Source organism: Camelus bactrianus, chromosome 3 (assembly GCF_048773025.1).
Source record: "Camelus bactrianus isolate YW-2024 breed Bactrian camel chromosome 3, ASM4877302v1, whole genome shotgun sequence".
NCBI lineage: Eukaryota > Metazoa > Chordata > Mammalia > Artiodactyla > Camelidae > Camelus > Camelus bactrianus.
Genome location: NC_133541.1, coordinates 60,098,285 through 60,120,724, shown reverse-complemented (window position 1 = coordinate 60,120,724; position 22,440 = coordinate 60,098,285). Strand labels below are relative to the sequence as shown.

General features: G+C 36.3%; 1 protein-coding gene across 1 annotated transcript in view; it reads right to left on the bottom strand.

Annotated features, from left to right (window-relative positions):
* RASA1 (RAS p21 protein activator 1) overlaps positions 1-17,444 on the bottom strand; it is a 96,894-nt gene extending 79,450 nt beyond the window's left edge. Inside the window, exon 1 of the mRNA XM_074360334.1 lies at positions 16,309-17,444. Within this exon, the coding sequence (XP_074216435.1) occupies positions 16,309-16,829 (521 nt within the window). The 5' untranslated portion in view covers positions 16,830-17,444. The remainder of the gene's footprint in view (positions 1-16,308) is intronic.
* Between the last annotated feature and the right edge of the window lie 4,996 nt (positions 17,445-22,440).

Below are 22,440 nucleotides of genomic sequence, written 5' to 3'. Positions count from 1 at the left end.
CGTTTCATTCTTGGGCTTAAAATGGCACATTCCCTTGAATTTAGATGATCACTGGTGACACACCTTTAATAAGGCTACATTTTCTATGAGTCCATTAAGACTGTCATTTGCTACAATCTACAGTATTTAAATATGTCAGAACTAACAACTGGTTCATGTCAGATCTTTCAAAACAGAAAGCATCTTTAATTCATCACATGTTAATTTACTTGAGATACTGCAGTTTAATTCTCTTAGAAAACATTTCTTTCCAAGTTTTGTTTAATGAGACTACTGTCATCACTGCTTGAGAAGAAACTTTTATTTTTGTCATTATGTACCACTTTCACTAACATCTCAGCTATATTCAGAAGAATGAATGAAATTCGTCACACGATCAAGGTACAGAGAAGGGTATCCTAGACAGAATAAATAGGAAAAGGAGAGATAGAAGGCACAGCTAGTTTAAGCAATAAAGAGTATAGTATGGATGAAATATGAAAGACTGGAGAACAAGGTAACAGCATTGTGTATCACACTAAAGCTTTAATTTTCTTGCCTCAAACTGCAGGTCTCAAGCCACTGGGTCAAGAAATCAATTTAGTAGGTCACAATCTGTTTGTTTGTTTGTTTGTTTGTTTGTTTGTTTGTTTGAATACTGAAGTGAACTAGAGAAGAACAGAACAGTAAAAAGAGTGCAACCAAGGTAGTAAGAGTAAGTACTGTTTCATTAACTTTTGTTTCTTATGTATGTTTTTATGTATGTGCTGAGTCACACACGTAAATTCTATTTCTTTTGGTGAGTCATGGTTAAAATTAGGTTTGAAAGCCATTACTCTGTTACACAAAAGGATACTCATGGAATCATCTCAAGAGAGTGTACAGTACAATTTGTCTTTACAAAATCATCCTGGAAGTAATATAAAGCAGTTTTTCAAACTGCTGGGGATCTCAAATTCAGTTTAGTTACTCTCTACTAGTATGCTTTTTTTAAAGTAGAATAGAGTTAAAAAGAAAATAGAAAGTGTCACAGATAGTAATTTTTAAAAGGGTATTTTTCATTAAATTTTGTTTCTTTTTTTTGGTATTTACACACATGCAAGTTGTGTCACAATGCACAACAAATTTCTTAATTTTAACTTGGACAAAATAAGAAAATTTTGAAAATCACTGATAAAGAGAACTATTAATTGGCAGAGAAAGAGATTAGGGACAGGGAAAAAATTAACAGACTATGCCAGAAGAAGGAAAGAGAAAATAAGGATCTGAAACCACAGGAGATTAAAAAAAAAAAAGTTAAGATTCTAAAGCAACTTAGGAAGTAGAAAAGAAACATCACAGTAAACAATTACATTGGAATGCAGAAAGGAGAAAAAGAAATGCAAGTTGACTAAAATTTAAAAGACCAAAAAAAAAGTTTCGAAAAGTTAAGTAGAAGATTGCATTCTGTGGAATTCACATACCTACAAGTCAATGCACAAGTTCCTTATGGTATTTAAAGTATAGCGAGATGTATCTGTGAGCTATTACATTTCAACTTTTCCTCTATTGTACTCACAGGCCCCATGCCAAGTAATACCACTTTCATAAAAATTAATACTAGTTTATTAAAAGGCACTATTTCTCCACAGCACTCTAAGACTTTGTATCATTTCTGACACTGTAATGTTAAATGTTATTTTATCAAATTACATAGAACAGGTCCCTAAAACACAGTGTCAAAATAAAAGTATCAGGTATTTTCTATTCACTTTCATAATTATTGCAAAAATGGCTTCATGATGAAAACATTCTGAGGATAATATTCAGGAATTCTAGTATTAACTAGAGGATGCTAGTTAATCCTCTAGTCCCTTAACCAGTCCCCTGTCAATGTGAGATCTGTATTCCTTTTTTCTTAATTCCATGAAAAACTAAGTTTGTGTAACGACTAACAGCAAATATTAAACCACAGTTATCTCATCTTAGATTGCTAGCAGTGACAAATGTAGAAAACTCTAATAGGATTCCGAAGAACTACTGAAAACTAATTTAATTTCTCTTACCATCACCTTACCACTGCTGTCTGCCGTAAGTAAACAAGTACAGTACTAACTCCACTCTAGATACCTACATCAGTTTTCTTAGTCAAGGAGAAACTAAAAGGCAGTAAAATATTCCTAAGGCCTCATGTAGTCACTATTTAATCCAGTGATTAGGAATTTCCCCTAAATGCATGCTAATCTAAAATCCAATGATACGGATAAGTAACCAAGCTCACTACATATAATGTGATAGGTGAATTTACAGTCACTTAAGTGAGATAATACGTAGAAGAATCTCTATAAAATTTGTTGCTCAATAAATAAGGAAGCTAATAATGATTTACTTCAAAAAAAAAAAAAAAAGGTGATGAATGAAGGCTCAATGGGCTCAAGATACTGATTCCTGAAAGTATGCTGGTAAACTGGAAGTTAATAGGGTTAACTCAACGTTTCTGAACACTTATTCAGAAGAAGACATTTTCTCACCATCTTATAAACAATAGAAGAATTCTAAGAGCACTGACTAATATTAAAAGCAGAAAAAAGCTAAAATAGGAACTAATTATGCCACTGAATGTGATCTTACTAAGTACCTTCAATTATAACTTGCCAATTACCCATCTTAAGTCAGAACTAGGTGAAAGTGATTATCAGTACAACCTTCATAAGTATACTTCATGGTATAATTAGAAATTTTTTCAAAATCAATCAATAGCATAGACATTGAGAAAAAAATGTTCTTAAAAGTGTGATCAAATCTGGCATTTTTTCTGTTGTTAAGAGGTAAAATCACAAAATAAAATGAGAAAATGAGATGACTTTTAAAAGAAGATTAAAAATCTGTAAAAAAGAAAAAAAAGGCCTATTATTGCTTCCCATTCAAATTTAAGGATGTATTTATTTAAACATCCATAAGTAAATGGATGTTTTATACATATACATGCATAAAATAAATTTAAAAATTAACAGCTACCTTTAGCAATATAAAGTATTTCTTTCTTTGTATTTTCCAACAGGCTCCAAATTTTCTACAGTAGTAAACATATATTAATCATACTTAGGGAACAAAGTGATTTTCAAAAATTATACAGAAGACAAAATGTCAAACATACAATAAAAATTCACCCATTATACTAAGAACCAAGAAAATCACCACCTGGATGAGAAAAAGATAACCAACAGATGCAAAAACTGATATGAATTAGATATTGTAATTATCTGACAAAGATTTTAAAGCAGCCATCATAAACATCAATCAATTACAAATTCTCTTGAAACAGACAAAATCTAAGCCACGAAATAGAAATTATTAAAAAAAAAAAAACCCAACAAATGGGAAATTACAGAACTGAAAATTACAGTAAGAAAGATAACCAAAAACTTATTGGATGGGCTCAATTGTAGGTATTACAGAGAACAGAGTTAGTGAACTTAAGGGTAGATCAACAGAACCTACCCAATCTGAATAAAAAAGAGAAAAATCTTTGAATCTTCTCTTTGAAAAAAAACTAACAACGTCTCATAGATAGATAGGACAATAACAAAAGATGGAAGTCCATATCATTAGATTCCCATAAAGAAAAGGGAAAGACTGGAGTTGAGGAATACTCAATAAATGGCTGAAAAATTTCAATTAAAGAGAAAGACTTAAACCTACAGATTCAAGTAAGCAAACCACAAACAAGTAAAGCCACAGAAATTACAGCATGACATTCACATCTAAAAACAAAGTCAAAGCAAAATCTTGAAAGCAACCACATAGAAAGCATGCGTTACCTTACACAGGAGCACCAACTCAAGTGACAGCAGATTTCTCATCCAAAACCACAAATGCCAGAAGAAAGTAACAAAAAAAATTTTCAAGAGCTGGAATAAAAGAACTGTCAACCATGAATTCTGTATCTGTCAAAATTATCTTTCAGGAATGAAGGGGAAATAAAGACACAGCAGATAAATAAAAACTAAAAGAATCTGTCACTAGCAGATATATCCTTCAATAATGGCTAAGCAAATTCTTCAAGTGATAAAAAGAAGACTCTTGGAGCATTAAGAAAGAAAGAACAATGGAAAAAGCAAAAATATGGGTAAGTTACACTAGACTCAACAGACTACACTTCTACTCAAGAAGTTTTAAAATCATAACAAATGAATGAAATAAAAATTGTAGAGGCAAAAAATTAAGTAAGTTGAAGTTCATGAAAATTAAAAAACCTCTATAACATCAAAAGACACTATCAATAGAATGAAAAGGCAATCCCCAAGTACAGGAGAAAATATTCGCAAACCATTTATCCAAAAAAGGACTGATATCCAGAATATATCAAGAACTCCTACAACTCTACAAAAACAAACAACCTGATTAAAAAATTAACCAATAATCTGAATAGACAATTGTCTAAAAAAGATACACAAACAGCCAATAATTACATGAAAAGATGCTCAACACCACTATTTATCAGGAAAATGCAAGTCAAATGAGATATCATTTCACACCTGTTAGAATAGTTTTTACCAAAAAAGAAAAAAAAAAGCCAGAAAACACAAGTAATGGTGAGGTTATGTAGCAGTTAGAACCCTAATGCATTCCTTAGACTATAAAATGGTATAGCCATTATTGAAAATGGTATGGCAATTCCTCAAAAACTTAAACACTGAATTACCATTATGATTCAACAATTCCACTTCTAGGTATACCCCTAAAATGAAAGCTGTGATTCAAACAGATATTTATACACTATGTTCAAGCAGCATTATTCACAACAGTCAAAAAGTGGAAGCAATCCATGTATCCATTGATGAATAAACAGATAAACAAAATGTGGGGTAAGTATTCAGCTTTAAAAAGAAACTTGCAACAAATCCTACAACACAGATAAATCTTGAAGACATTATGGTAAATAAAATAAGCCAGTTGCAGAAAATATTCTATAATTCCATTTATATGAGGTACTTAGAGTAGTTCTCAAAATTCATAAAAACAGAAAATAAAATGGTGGTTGCCAGGGACTGAGGAAAAGAGGAATGGAGAGGAAGTATTTATTGAGTACAGAATTTCAGTTGGGGAAGATGGAAAAGTTCTGGCAATAGATGGTGGTAAGGGTTGAACAATGTGAGTGTACTTTATGCCATGGAACTATACACCTAAAAATAATTAAAATGCTAAGTTTCACAGCTAAACCTTTGAAAAAAATTAATAAAACTTATAAAGCTTTAGCAAGACTGACAAAACAAAAAGGAGATAAGACACAAATTCAAGTATCAGGAATAAAAGAGAATATCACTAAATATCCTACAGCCATTTAAAGGGTAATTAGGAAATATTACAAACAACTTTCTGCTGCTATGTTAGACAAATAAGAAATGAATCAATTCTTCAACAAACCACATACTACAAGAATTCAATGAACATAAATAAAATGTATAACCCTATAACCATTAAAAAATGAATTCATAATTTTAAAATCTCCAAAAAAATAAACCCAAGCTGAGATGTTTTCACTGGAGAATTGTACCAAATATTAATACCAAAATGTCACAAATTCTTCCAAAGAATAGAAGAGAAGGAACATGTCCTACCTCTTACAATGAGGCCAGTATTACTCAAATACTGAAACAAGACAGAAGTATCACAAGAAAGTTAGACTTTCATCTCTCATGAACTTAGACACAAAAATTCTCAACATATAACACCTGAGTTCAGTAATGCTTGAAAAACATTATACACCATAACCTAATGAGATTTATTCCAGGTATGCAAGGATGCTGCAACATTAAAATATATATATATAATCTACCATATCAACATGCTAAATAAAAAAAATACATAAATGGACCTAGAACCATTTGAAAATATCCAGCACACATTCATGGTAAAAAATTCACTGTAAACTATGAAGAGAGGTGATCTACCTCAACCTAAAGACGATCTAGCCACTCTCCCCTCCAAAAAGCCTACAGTTAACATCATATTTAATTATGAAATGCATTTAAATCCTTTCCACCTCAGACAAGAAACAAAGCAAGGATGTCTGCTCTAACCATTCTCATCCAATATAGTCCTAGAAGTCCTAGCCACTGTTAATATAACAAACAACAGCAACAAAAAGAACTAAAAGGCATACAGATTAGGAAGAAAGCAAACTGTCCCTATTTACAGTTGACATGATTATCTATGTAGAAAACCCCAATGAATCTGTAAGTTTCTTAGGGCTAAAAGATAAGTTTAGACAAGGTCACAAGATGTAAGACCAACATACAAAAATCATTCAGCATTTCTATTTACTAACAATGAACATACAAAAACTGAGATTAAAAACACAACAACATTTACAAAATTGCTCCAAAGGAAACAAAAGAATTAAGTATAAATTCAATAAAAGCTGTACAGGATCAAAATACTAAGAATTACAGAATGCTGATTAAAGTAATCAAGGAAGACCTAAATAAATGGAGATATATACCACATCAACATAATAAAGATGTCAGTTCTCCCAAAACTATCTATAGGTATGATCCAATTCCTATGAAAATTTCAACAAAGTTTTTGTAGACATGGACAAGCTTGTTCTAAAATTTTTATGTGACGATATAAGCCTTAGAATAGCTAAAACTATACTAAAAAGTGAGAAGACTCACTCTATCCAATGTTAAGGCTTGCTAAGTAGCTACAGCTATCAAGAGTACATTAGCAGACGGAGGATATATTATCAATAGAACACAATAAAGAACTAGAAGTAAACCCATACATACGTGCCCAATTTTTTTTTTACGAAAGTGCAAAAGCAATTTAATGGAAAAAAAGATATTTGCCTTTTTAAAAATTGGTGCTAGAGCAACTGGATATCCCTAGGCAAAAATATAACCTTCATTTTAAATCATACCTTTTATAAAAACAAAATCAAAATGGATCATGGACTTAACTGTAAAACATAAAATTATAAAACTTTTGGAAACAATCACAAGAGAAAAATCTTTGAGACCTACACTAGATAAAGAATTCTTAGACTTAACTTTAAAAGCAGAATATTTTTAAACCTTTTTTTATTGAGTTATAGTCATTTTACAATGTTGTGTCAAATTAAAAGCACAATTTATAAAAGAAAATATTAATAAATTAAGCCTCACAAAATTTTAAAACTTTTGTTCTTTCAAAGACCCTGTTAAGAGGAGAAATGGACAAGCTACAGAATGGGAGAAAATATCTGCAAACCACATATCAAACAAAGGACTAATATTTAGAATACATAAAGAACTCTCAAAACTCTAATGAAAAACAAACAATCCTACTGGAAAATGGGCAAAAGAGATAAACAGACAATTCACCCAAAAGGATATACAGATAGCAAATTAGGATATAAAAATATTTTCATCGTCGTCATTTTGAAAAATGCAAATTAAAATCACAATGAAGTATCACTAGACAGCTATGACAGTAGCTAAAATTAAAAATGGTGACTAGTGAGGACATAGAGAATCAAGATCATTCCTGCATTATTAGTGAGAATGTAAAAAGATAGTCATTCTAGAAAACAGATTGGCAATTTCTTATAAAACAACATGCAATTACCACACAATCCAGCAGTTTCACTCTTGGGCATTTATCTGACTGCAATGAAAACTTATGTCCACACAAAAACATAAACACAAATGCACATAGCAAGTTTTTTTTTCATAATGGCCCAAACTGGAAATTATCCAAATGTTGTCCAGAGAGCGAATGATCAAACAAATTGTAGTACATCCATATCATGGAACACTACTCAGCAACCAAAAGGCACCTTTGTTCCTATTGATATACTCAACAACTTGGATGAATCTTGAGGGGACTGTGCTGAGTAACAACTGCTATCCCCAAAGGTTACATAACTATATAATTCCAATTAAAGAATCTTTCTGAAATGAGAAAATAAAGAACAGATTACTGGCCACCAGGAGTTAGAGATGGAGGAAAGTGGGTTTGGTTATAAAAGGACATCACAAAGGATCCTAGTAATAATAAAACTCTTCTGTATCTTTACTGTGGTTATGATTACACAAATCTACACATATGATAAAACTGCACAGATTTAAATGCACACCACACACAGAGTGTATGTAGAACAGTGAAATCTGAATAAGATAAGTAAATTATATCAGTGAAATTGCTTCCTAGTTGTGTTACCACCAGATGTTGCCACTGAGGAAAAATGAAGATCATATCTCTGTATTATTTCTTGCAACTAAATATGAATCTACAATTACGTCAAAATAAGTTTAATTTGAAAAATCTGAGTGATATGTCAGTATTTAGGTAGAGATGCTGTTCTGCTACTATACAAAGATCTTAACTGTGAACACAGTCTGGTGGGTTATACTTACAAAGAAGTCTTAAAAGAGTTGAAAGGGATCTCTAGTCTTTCCCTTAGCTAGAGACAGACACATAAGAGAAAAAGATTTGAAAAATAACACGAATGTTATGCAATGAACACAGAGTAAATACAGAAAGTCTGCTGGAGTAATGTCTCTCCCATAGGTGAGACATTTCTACATCTACCACCCACGGTCCTGTGTAGGATATTTTCATACTATAATAATCAGACATGCATGTAAGTGCTTTCAATCTTTCAACACTGGTATACCCAAAAGAGGAGCTATAAGTCACTAATTCATAAAAAAAGAAGGTAAAGTATAAGGAAAGTTTTTCTTTCCTACAGTGAAAAAGAGGAAATAAGAATGAAGATCCTGTTTCTCAAGTAGTAAATGTGCATTTAATCTGCTCCAAAATCATCCAAAGCTCAGTGTATTAGTCAGCTCAGGATGTCATAACAAAACTCCATAAACTAGATGGCTTTAAGTAATAGCAATTTATTTTCTCACAGTTCTGAAGTCTGAGTCCATTAAAGTGCCAAAGAGCTGGTTTCTAGTGAAGCGTCTCTCCTTGGCTTGGAGATGGCCACCTTCTCATCATGAACTCATGTGACCTATTTTCTCTGTGCACGTGCACTCCTGTTTGTTTCCTCCTCTTCTTATAAGAACACCAGCCCTACTGAATTATGAATCCACCCTTATGACCCCATTTAACCTTGATTACTTTCCTAAATGTCCTATCTCCATATACAGCCACACCGGCAGTCAGGGCTTCAACCTACGAATTGTGGAGAGACATAATTCAGTCTGTAACACCTAGTGGCTAGTCAGCCCTGCAGTAAGCTAAGTTTTCTATGGGTGCACATACCTATGTGTGTACTGAACGTACTGGAAGGGGCAAGGCAAAGGAACAAGTGTAGTATTTGCATTAGAATTCTAGTTCTATTAAATTTCTCAGCAACAACAAAATGTGGATAATATCTATTCTCACTGTGTTATTTGTAAGAATCAAATGAGATAACCTATATAAAGTGCCTAGAATATAGTACACGATTACTCAATAATGGTCCTCTGCCTTTCCATTTCCTCCCCAAAATAATTATATTACTCAAGTCTAAAAAAATATCTGAAAACTCATGAGAACTGGATTCTGTCCCACTTCTACCACCACTCAGTGATGTGACCTTAAATTAAGCAAGCCATTCTACCTGACTCTGCTTTTGCACCTGGGCAATGAGAGTTTCCTCTGTCAGCAAAACACCATGTGTCTATACATATCACTCTTATGATTATACAGTAGTCCTCTCTTATCCTAAGGGGATACATTCCAAGACTCCTAGGCATGCCTAAAACCTCAAATTAGTACTGAATCCCATACACAGATACCTAGGATAAAATTTAATTTATAAATTAGGCACAGTAAGAGATTACCAATAATAATAAAGCAATTATAACAATATACTGTAATGAAACTTATGTGAATGTAGTTTCTCTCTCAAAATATCTTATTGTACAAATGTAATGCCTTTTCTATCCTCACTAAGCACTATTACACATTGTATTCTTAACTTTTGCAGTTTGAGGTGCAACACCAAAACTGTTACGAATTTCTTTTTCCTTCTTTACAATTTCACAGATAGATTTGTTCTTACCATAGACCTTAGCAACCTTAGCATATGATTTTTTTTCATTCTTTATTAAGTCAAGAATTTGACTTAATAGAAATCAACAGAAATAAAGAAAATCACCTTTTCACTTAAAGTAAGCATTTTATAGCTTCCTTCTGGCAATGTCCTAATTGCCAACATTACTACTCTTGCACTTTGGAGCCACTATTAAGTAAAATAAGGGTTACTCGTACACAAGCACTGTGATACTGTGACAGTCGATCTGACAACCAAGACAGGACTACTAAGTGATGGCAGGATACACTGGACAAAGAGATAATTCGTGTCTGGGCAGGATGGATCACACTACTTTGAAAGGCATACAATTTTGAAAACTTATGAATTGCTCATTTCTGGATTTTCCATTTAATATTTTTGGACCATGGTTGACCAAGAGTAACTAAAATTGTGGAAAGTGAAGTGGTGAATAAGGGGGAACTACTATAACATCAAACACTGATGCTACAAATGCTAATCAAATTTTCTATAAAGCTTTAGTAAAAAAGAATTATGGTATAAAATTTTATTATCACTTTTCCATATACTTTCATTCTTTCAACTCTTTCAAAACTATCCTAACTTGAAAAATGTATTTGTACAATATGTCAGAAGATTCATTTTATCATCCTGTTTCTCTATCATTAATGTCTTATTGCCCAACTAGATTGTATATTCTTTTTTATTTCTTTTTGTCCCCCATAATGGTAATTGTTTTACTCACAAAATCATGTAATCACTGAAACACCTAAAATACTCTAAATCCTATTGATATGTAATTAGATATATGGGGAAGATATTAGTAAATTTTACCTGGTAACAACTAATTTTTATTTAGCCCACAACTGAAATGTACTGCAGATGATTTCAAGATAACACACTTAGCCTACATACATTTACATATTTAAACAATGAGCAATAACCAACATCTATATTCAATAATTGCTTTAAAATTAATAACGGCGGTCAGAAGCAAAATCTATTGTGGGGATATCGGAATCACTTGATGAAAGACAACTTACCATGTAGGCCCTAGGGAAAACCCTGAAAGTACTTGTCCTTTCTCCATGTCCTCCCTCACCACAGTATTCTAGTAATATTTGATATTTACATGTAAATGAATAATATATGCAGTAGGCAGTTACTTTCATGCCCCCAATAAATGTCACTCTCAGTATTGGTGCCCTGGTATAGTTCACTCTCACACTAAATCTGGTCTGAGTCATGTGATTAGCACTGGCCATTGGAACATTAGCAAACATGAAAACATAGAGGCCTACTAAGTGTTGGGATGGTGAGGCTTGTCCTCCTGGAACATTTCCTCATGGAACCCATCTGCCATGCTGTGAAGAAGTTCAAGCTAATGAAATAGGCTGGGAGGTTGGGGAGGGTGGGAATGGGAGACAGACATGGACACACACACAGATGCTCAGCTATCCACCAGCTGGGCCAGCCATCTCAGCTGAGGTACCAGATTTACGAGTTAAAAAGCTACCTTGGACTTTACAGCAAACAGATAACACATGGAGCAGTCTCCATCAAGCCCTGCCCAAATTTTAGAATCAAGAGCAAATAAATGTTTCAGCAACTAAGTTTTGGAATGAAGCAATACATAGCTACAATACATGTAAACCAATTAGAACAGTTTCTGTTAGGTAGTAAGCAACTAGAAAATGTCAGTAGTAATAATCCTTACTAGTAGTAATCATTGTAAGTTCCATCACAGCCTCCCTACCCCCTACCCCAGGGTACTGTATGGAGTATTTGAGCTGTTCTTAAAGGCATTCTCTCATTTCCCTAATGGCCAGTAAACTGATAGGGACTAAAGCAACCAAAAGATCTCTTCATTTTCTTTCTTCTTCACCGCTTTTTTTTTTTTTTTTTTTTTTTTTGGTCTCTGTCAATAACGTTTGCCTCGTTTTCCTAGAGTGGCTAATCAATGATCCAGACCAATTCGAGCCTTTGGTTGTGCTCTGTATTCTCAGTAACTATAAGCACCCCATTCAACCTACCCCAGGTCACAGGTAAATAATTAAGAGTTCAGTAGGAAAGACTCTGCACTAGAGGTCAAAAGGTTATACTCATTAATTCGTAATTCTTTTTTACCTGACAGAATCATTAGGCACAGGGCATAGGAACCAATTACCTCTTGTTCAGAATAAATTAAGCAGCATGCAAAACATACCTGCTATTTTTTCCTCTGCGACTTTACTGATTCTGATTATATAAATATCGTTATTATTTTAACCCATGTTTGTTCAAACTTCACTCATGATATTTATCTTAAGATAGCCTGAATCACAGTAATAGGTTTACTTAATTTCCCACTACATCTAAAACTCTCCCAGAAGAGAGACTTATTGAGAAAAGCGGCATCTTACTCATTGTTGTATCCATCAAATAAGCACCTACTACATTGCTCTACTACTCACAGAAATACAGTAAAAAATATCTGGTCCTAGTCAGCAACCACTTTGTATTTAACTAATCTTTGCAATTCTCACTCCCATTTTTATGAAGAACTAATGACTCAGTCAAAGTTATAATGCAATTACTGACAAAGTTAATGAATGCTACACGTCCTAACATTAACATTTAACAATTATTTGACTCAATTAAGAATGATTTTATTTTTATAGAAACAACTAGATGACTTTTAAGGAAAAGAAAGGTATTATTTACATTCCTTAATTCTTTTTCCTTCAAGTTTCAGGCTTAAGAAGCCTGCAATTTAGGTCCAGGGTAAGATCTAGTTAGGCCAGATGCCAGGCAAGTAACATCAAAGGCAAAGCAGGCCTGGTGGAGACTACAGATAACTGTAGGGCTCAGAAATGACCTAAATGGGGGCAACCACTACTCGGCTCCAGAAATCTATCTTAAGCAGGAACAGCAATCAGGTAGAGCCAAGTCCTGTGATTTCTCAAGTGATGCTAGAAATTGAGACTTCTTCAGACTGGGATTTCAAAATGTAGAATAGATAAACAAGATTATACTGTATAGCACAGGGAAATATATACAAGATCTTGTGGTAGCTCACAGCAAAAAAAAATGTGACAATGAATATATGTATGTTCATGTATAACTGAAAAATTGTGCTCTACACTGGAATTTGACACAACATTGTAAAATGACTATTACTCAATAAAAAAAGTTAAAAAAAAGAATATGAAAACGAATATATGTACACTCATGTATGACTGAAGCATTGTGCTGAAAAAAAAAAAAGAAATTGAGACTTCTTAAACATGACATTTTCCTATTTTTAAATGGCGGCAACTAATCACTAAATGCTCCAAATATACTAGGAGCAAGCAATATATATATATCTGTTGGGAGGATTCAGGCCAAGAGCCTCCTGCTACTGCAGGTTCATTGTTAAAAATCTCTATATATAATTGAAGGTGGACTAAGGGAACAATAGCCTTTACCATCACCCCTTACCTCTGGGAAGAGAGGGAAGAAATAATTAGGACCATGAAAAGCAGCTCCGGAATAGTACAGGGAGTACCAGTGACCAACTCCTTTAATTTAACCTCTCTCAAAAAAGAAATTTGTTAGCAGTTTTATATACAGACCCTTTTGTAACATTAAAATATATAGGGAGATTTTTCTTTCTAGAATTTTTTCCTCAAAATTTGCAAAAAAAAAAAAAAAGGAGAATATTCAAATAAATATATGAGTTAAAATTACACAAACTTTTCTGGCCTTAACCAAACTAATGAAAATGCTCGGTAATAAACATGAGACTAACGATTCACCATGCACACAGAAAAACAAGATGCAAAATACTAACAGTGTTATTATATTTGTACTGGTGTATCTACATATTGTCACTTGACTCTCTTGTGACCAACAGCACCAAACTAGCTGGACACAATGTTGAACTCTGTGACCAGGAAACCCTGGTCTATCTAACAAACCACTGTGGACTCCATCCTCTGATCTGAACCTCCTTAGTATCAACAACTAAGGTAACCAGTCACTAGTAGTCAAGTATTCATTTAGTCCAAAAACATTTCTTCAATAGTTTTATGAAAGACCTGACATTATTTAATCAAGTTAAGGTTTTCCCTTTTATTTAAAAATAAAAATTTATATAAAATATTAGAATTTCATCTCCAAACCTGCTTAACCTGCTAGAAGTTAAAATAAAAATTTTAATATAATTAATTATGGCAGATAGGCCTTCAGAATTCAAAACATTCTCTAAAGTAGCTACTAGTAACCGAGTTCCTATAGCTAGAAAATTAGTTGCCAATTTAATGACAATAAAATTATAGTACTGTTATTTGGGGAGACTATTAATTTATTGAACACTTACTACATGCCAGGTACTGTGCTGCATACATTCAGGGTTCTCTTTAAACTTTAAAAACGACAGTATGAGGGAGACACCATTATCATCCCCATTTTACAGATGGGGAAACTGACCTTTCCAAGATCACACAGCTAGTAAGTAGCAGAGTCAGGATTCCAACCCAAATCTTGTCTAACTTCAGAATTTGCTCGCTTAACCACTACACTGTATTGCCTCCAGTGACTCTGGGTTGATATCTAAGATAAAGAAAAGAGGGAAATTTATATTTCTCAGTGGCAAATTTTAAAAATATAGTAGAAATGGAGGACACTTTTTAAAACAAACAACTCTCCTATATATAATCATACAAATATTATTTCTATTCCCAAATACATGTAATAATGATTAAAATCTCACACAATGGACTTTTCACAAACAATTTTTCCTATGTATTCATTCATGTTTATTATTTAAAAGTTAATGGGAACACTAAGTATTTTCTGCTCAATTTTGCTGTGAACCTAAATCTGCTCTACAAAACAAATTAAGAAAAAACAGAATTGCAATATATTAAATATGCCTAATTCAATTTAGTTATGAACTGGCATAAGACTATATTCTTTCGGTATGAAAAGTTGCACTTTGTCATAACCACAGGGCCCTTAATACTTAACTGATTTTTTCAGAAAGGCTTTAAGGTGTGTAAATAGTACTGTAAAAGTTGAATTTTTAACACTCTCAGAAGACCTTCAAGTCTGCAATATATAGGCATGAAATAAGTTGAAATAAAATTAGACAAAAAGAACTGAATTCAGAATGAACACCACAAAAGGAACACAACACCCCTACAGCTGACATAAACAAGCCTAACTTTACTTTTCCATCAAAAGATGTAGCCTTAAGTCAAAAATGTCCTAATTCGTTAAGTCTTTTCTAAATCTTCCAAAGAAGCTTATCCAAAAACTAAACAAAAATCTTTCTATTGTCTAGAGTGATTGTCAACATAGGAAACAAATCATTTTTCCTGATACTCAGCAAGGTTGTAAAAATTCTAAAGGTCAATTAAAACAGATATGAAGGAACTATTAAACAAGTTTTCCCTGCTATTACCGCTTCCCATCAACATTTTCCTCTCATCAAGGTCCACCTTTATGAACACACACCTAAGTTCACTTAGGAAGAGCACAGCGGGAGGTTCTATATATAGAAAAGTCATTTGTCCTACCTATTCTGCAGAAGACTGTCAAAATTAATTTTCAAATAGAATGCTGTATGGTCACCAATAAAAAGTGCTGAAGGGAAGCACACTATTAATTTTGTTTTGCGCCAGTATTTTACTTAAAAAGTTTCAACTATAAAAGAATTACACTAATATTAAATGGGAATTCTACCACACAAGTTACAGATAATGTTAGAGTATGGGCCCTTAATCACACCTGAAATTCATTGAACTCCTTTTCTTGCTTGCTGACCCACGTTTTCAAAAGTGATCCAAAGACTTCGGCAACGCTGATTTCAATAGGCAGAAGTTAGGATTTGCAGGGCAGCAAAAACAAAGCATTCTGACCAATGCATGTTTCAAGTGATATTAGTATACTCATTCAAATACTTGTATTCAAAGCTCCTCACTAATTATCTGGCTTCAACAGGGAACACGACCAGATTAATACAGACTGCGGCTGCCTTGGTAGCTGCAAACTCAGCTGAATCCCAGGACGCCACCCCAATTTGGAAGGGGCAGAACCATATCCGGTTCTCACTGGATACACATTTTCTCATGCTTCCCATCTTTAAAACTTTACATCTTCCCAGAGGAGCAATAAAGATACAAAGACGCCAAGGAGTATGCCTGTAGGGAAGATGAGTGATCAAATTAAATCCCTACGCACGGAACCTTAAGCTTCAAAACTTTTCGTAACGAATCACAGCTGAAAAACGAGACATGTTTTCTCACTTCTCTCCGGGAGTCAGCTTCCCCCAAACAGTGGTTTTGACTTACTGGTTAGTTGGAGGAGCGGTCAGCGGGATAGCCACCTCTTCCTCCTCGTATTCTGGTCCATCCAGAGAGTCACCTTCGTCCACTGTTCCCAGGCCCGCGCCCAAAGCGGGCAGCTGAGGAGGCGGCGGCAGAGGAGGGAATCCGCCGCCTGCCCCGAAGGTCTCAGCAGGCAACGAAGTGGTCCCCTTGGTGAGAGCCATCTCCCCGCCGGGTCCAGCGGCGGCAGCACCGGCCACGCCAGCAGCAGCACCTCCCCCTGACAGTCCGGCTCCCCCCAGTGCCCCCGCCACAGACCCGGGTCCCAGGAACCCTGACCCCAAACCGGCTCCGCCACCCAGAGTCCCGGCCACTTCAGCCTCCGCCAGCCCAGGATAGGGGGCGGCGGCGGCCACAGGCAAGGCCGCGGGTATCTTCACCCGACACACCGCCGGATAGGCACTCGAGCCCGCGGCCCCGCCGCCTCCGGCTGCCCCGGCGGTGACCGGGCCGCCCTCCTCACTGCCGGTCCCGGCCGCCATCATGTTGAAGCCCGCTCTGCTCTGCCCTACCCTGCCCGCCCGGGAGCCCCGGGGGCCACCAGGCCCCGGCTCCGAGCCGCCCCACCCAGGCGCGTCCCCCCTTCAGCTCCCCAGGCGGAGGAAACAACAACAAAAGGAGAGAGCCCGCCGCCGCGCCCCCTCTTCGGGCCACAGCCCAGGCTCGGGAGCTACCCGGGTTACGGGAAGAGAAGTGGGCAAAAAACCCAGCGCCTGCACAAACGCCGCCCAAACCTTCACCTCACACACCCACACTCACGCACACACACATGCACAGAAGCGAAAAATTTCCTGGCTGCACTAAAGAGGAAGGGAAGCACAGGGGAAGCGGCTGGGGCGGCTGCCGCTCCTTCAGCCACCGCCGCCGCCGCCGCCGCCACCGCTTCTTCACCACCCCAGTTCCGGCCACCCCCACCGCAGCCACCGCCGGTGCCGCTGCTGGGGCTGGGGCCACTGCAGCCGCTTCATCCTCCACGGGGCTGAGAAGGGAGGGGTGGGGAGAAAAGAGGAAGGGGGGCGGGGTAGCTGGGAAATCAACTGAACGCTCCCAACCTGGAGCGCTCAGTGAAAACGACGAGAGAGAAAGGAAGGCGGGGCACGGGAGGAGGAGCGGAGGGAAGGAAGGGCGGGGGAGGAGGAGGGGAGGGCAGCTTCTGCGCAGGCGCGTCCCCGGCGCGGGGGTGGGAGGGCTGGGCCTGGAGGAGGAAAAGGAAGAGTCGGGAGGGAAGGAAGCGGCGGGAACGCGCGGTGCGCGGCCGCGCTCGCTGTCCTGCTGCGGGCGGAGCGCGTGGCGGCGCGGCAGCTTCTCCCGTCGGTGTCGTGGGCGGCGGCGCGCGCCTGCCTCACTGGGCTTTGTTTGATGGGCCAGTGGGGCAGAGGAGAAAAGGAGTGGGTTCCGAGCACGCGGCTTCTCGGCGCGGTGAAAATAGGAGAGACGGGAGAGACAAGGCGGGGTTGGAGAGGAAGGACCGGGAAAGGAAGATGCGGCGAAGCCTATTCCCTGCTTCCTGACCGGTAGAATAAACACCCTTGGCCGCCGGCGCAGAAACTAGTTGGCCGTTGGGGTGGGGATTGGAGGGGGTACGTTGCATAATATAAATTACTATATGCATATAGCAAAATAAAAGATAAAATGAAAAAATTTTTACTAGGTTCTGAACCTCAAAGAAAACGAAATGGATAATGGGGGGGGTCATGTGGGGAGGGCTAAAAATTTTGGTAGAAGCTGGTTGTGAAGTCAGATTTCTACGACTATACGCTTTCTTCACCCATCCTCTCCCTCTATTCTTTTTCCTTCTCTCTCTGTCACACACACACACACAAAACCTGTGCCACTACATGTCTGTTGGGTACTAATGTGTGGAGAGGAAGGGTGCCTCAGACGACACTAATGAACTCACTTTCTTCCTCGTTCATATACAAAACGCGGCAGGTCAAGCTCCCCCATGCACATGTGAACGTACAGGCACTTTCAACAGGCAAATCAAGATGGTCCCAAGGTGTCAGTTACAATTCTGTATGATTTCAAAAATTACCAATAAACTGAAATTTCTCCCTTAATATAGCCAAAGAGAATGGGTTTTGTTTTGCCTTTTAAACTGGAATATATAAACATAGGTGGAGGAACCATTACCATTTTTTTTTGAAATTCCACTATCTGTAATTTGCCCTTTTGGATTCGTATATTGTTATTATCTTTTTGTAGTTGTTTGGGTTTTTTTAGGGCGGAAGGGGAAGTAATTAGTTTTTTTTTAATAGAGGTACTGGGAATTGAACCCAAGACCTCGTGCGTGCTAAGCATGCACTATACCACTGAGCTGTACCCATTCCCTTCATATATTGTTTTTATCTTTTAAATTTTCCCAGGAGGAATCTCACATTAGTTACCATTAAATATTGTTCTTTGAGATCAAAATTTTCTCTGCTAAGGATGGAAAAACCAACAAGAAGCACACTGAGGATGGGAAGGGGCTGTAACAGAGGCCAAGGGAAAAAGGAAAAGACCAGTAAAAGAGGTGGCAATGTGGATGCAAGACATTTTCTTTACTTTAGACGTTTCCCTTTACCTATTTGCCAAATCAGTGACAAACTTAATTAGCAGTAATCCTGAGGACTCCTTCATTGGGCTTATCTCTCATGCAATATATTGCCTGGGTGAGTGAAGATGGACTGACTAGTGGCAAGATTGGTCTCAGACCAGCAGTATCCTAGGAACTTGTTAGAAATGCAGATTCTGGGACCCCACCCTAGAACCTCTGAGTCAGAAGCTGCTATAATCTATGTTTTATTGAGACCTTCAAGTTTGCACATTTAAGTTTAAGAACCACTATAATAGGGTAAGTACAGTACGTAAATAACAAAAAGGTATCTAACACCGTCATCAGCCTTTGAATGTAGGACACTGGACTGGCCAGTAATCACCCTCTCTTGGTCTCTTGGTTGTCACCAATCTTCTCTAAGTGCTCACACACCATAGGTGTTCTGCTGAGGTTCCAGGTCAGGCTTGCTACTCTAATTTGCAGAATTACCTCCTTCCCCTTTTTTCAAAATTCTTTAGCACCTAAAGACCAATATGGAGTACAGTCCAACACCAATTGCATACTGAGTTATATTTTTTTCTAGTTACTATACAAGTATACTGCAGATATAACCTGTGGTCTATCCTACTGCCTAGCCCAGTGCTAGGCATCCTTGCCAACGGCCTTGAACAGATCACCATTCTTTTAACAAATACTGTATTATTAGATCAGCTCACATCTTTAGATATCAAGTGCTGAAATAGTGGAAAAGATCTATGTCTATTTGTATAACAACCGAATATCAGTATCTTACATTATATTCAATCTTCATCAGAAGAGATTATCACATATTTTTGATGAGATATTTTCAAAAGTTTTGCATATTCCTTTTGTTGGACAGATATAGGCTTTGATCTTTACTACCCTTTGTTTTTTCCTTAATCGCAAATCAGTGACTTTTAATTTTTTCCAAAAGGGCTAAATGTTTCTATTTTCTTAATTTTTGTCTATTGCCTTTTTTCCCTACTCACCTTGACCTTCTCGTCTCTCATTTATAGTCTCTGTAGTCTCATGTTTTTTTTTCCTGCTAATTTCTCTCTCAATTTCTGCTTCTGTGTTTCCCTTTCCTTTTCTTCCAAGCCACTGAATTTCCCAACATAGACATACTCCTTAAAGTTTCAGAAGTCAAAAACTGAAGAACATTTTTTTTAAATCGTGAAATATCTACTTGGAGAGAGGTATCTCAGGGTTTCTGCAGGGACTAGTGTTAGCTGTGGTGTTATGTAACATCAGTTAACAAAGGGAAGTAAACAGTCTGTTAATTAAATTCACAGATAATATTAAACAGGAGGCACTGAAGAACGGAACAATATTCAAAAGAAAAGAGGAGAATTCAAAATAGATTTTACTTTTAATAAAACAATCTTTGATATCTGTGATTTTAAAAAGTTACCGCAGATGTGGAATTAAACATAATATTTAATGATGAATTAATAAAAAATGCTGAGCAAAGACTTGAGGGTGAAAAGGATCTGAACACTTAAATTTTAAAAAATGAATTAGGCTTATTCTGATTTTATTGGAAACTCAAATATGAATGTAACACATTCCAAAATATCTTGCAGTTTTGATACCTCAATATATGAAAAGGTAACTCTGAGTCAGTAATACAATTTTAGAGAAACTCAAGGAATTTAGAGCAAATATATGAGTAGTTTCTGAGAGGAAGACAAAGCAAGAAGGAATAAAGCCTGTAATTGTGTTTCATGCCCTTAAACATACTCAGGTAAACAAATAGGCTTTGAGTTTATCTAAACAGTGTCAAAATGTTTCATTTACCCTAAAATTTTGAAAGAAAACCTTACTTCTAACCTCTAAAATCCCTATTTCATTTGTTGACCTCATCTTAAAATCCTTAAAAGCACAAATTTCCTTGATAGGGAGATATTTTGAAAAATAACATTGAGGAGATACAGGTTAAAGGAAATTATTTTGATGAAAAATTAAATAGCTCTGCAGAAATTACAGTATGTGGTATAGTATGTAAATAAGATTGATGAAAATTATAAATCCCATGGAGAAATTAAAGAATAGTACGATCTGAGGCTATAAAATAAACTTCAGAGAAAATTATCAGGAGCCCTCTTAAAACATTTAAACATATACATGGTTAAAGGAGCTTAAGATCAGTTGGATCTAAATATTCCCTCTCTTGAATTAAGAGTAGAAAATCATCTTTATTTTTTATTATTTAGTTAATGTTTATTCTTCTGTCTTTATTTTGCTGATTTTTCACTGTTCTTTGTCAGAAATATTCCCCCTTCATCATTTCTAGTCTGTTTTTCTTTGCCTACTAGTTTCCTCTAACTAGGAACATTTCCATTTTTCCTTTCTGTACCTTGGTTCCTTTACATGATGGTGCCCCATGCTAGAAGTAAAAGAAAAAAGGAAGTAGAATGGTTTCAGGGCAAGGGAAATGGAGGACTCAGGGTGGGTAGGACTCTGGTCCCCGTTTTCCTCATAATTACACTCCCATTCTTTGCCTCAGTCAGCGACAATTTAAACACCACCTGAAGTAGTCATGGAATCCAAGTAACCTTTGGCCTCTTCACCTTAGGAATCTTGCAAAGTCTCTTTTACAGGTTGCTTTCTCGGATCTATCTGAGAATCTCTCAGTAACCTATTCATCTCTAAATTTAGTTAGTACATCCATACACAACCCTCTTTAATAGTCTTTAAGACAACTATACAGTTAAAGGGTTAAATAGAGCCTTGAGATACTTACAGATAAAATAAGGTAAGAGTTTTAAGTACATCAGAAGCCACTTTGAGTAATGTAACTTTACTAAACTAAAACTACCTTTCTAAGCTATTTCTAACTATAATTATTTTTTAATTCACATTTTAAGAACTCAATTTCACCTGTTATCTTAACACAACTTTTTAATTTTTTAACTTTCTCTTCATTCTTTATCAAGTTGGGAAAATAACAATAAAATATGACACGTAGTATAGCAGTAATTTCCAGATTCCTGGGTTTTACAGACAATTAAATCTTCCGCAAAAATTGAGATACTACTGAATTATGAACTTTGTGAAGAGGGGAATGTTTTGTTGTTATTAACTACTATTTCCTACCACTATTTCATTAAAGGGAGGAACATTTCAAGACAGAAATAGTGAAAGAACGGTGGCGGTGGGGAGAGGGAGTAGGGTGCAGGGAGAGAGGAAGGAAGTGAGAGAGGGAAAAAACAAAAAGAAAAGGGAAGGAAATAATTCCAGGGAAAAAGCAGTCATTTGAATTGCATAAATTTAGCTCCATGAAAAATACATGCTATGTTGTGTCCGTCCTTTTTACATGAATTTATTAAAAATTGGCATTGGTTTGCAGACCAGGTATCCTAGTTTGGGTTTCCACAGAAGCAGACTCTGAAACTAGAACTTGAATGTTAGTTTGTTTACTTGGGAGGCAATCCCAGGAAATTTCAGTAGGACAGTAGGGAAGGGAAGGAAGTTAATACAGGATGCGTTAATGAGCAGGTTACTGCTAAGAGCAACTGGGGCGCAATCCACCTGTG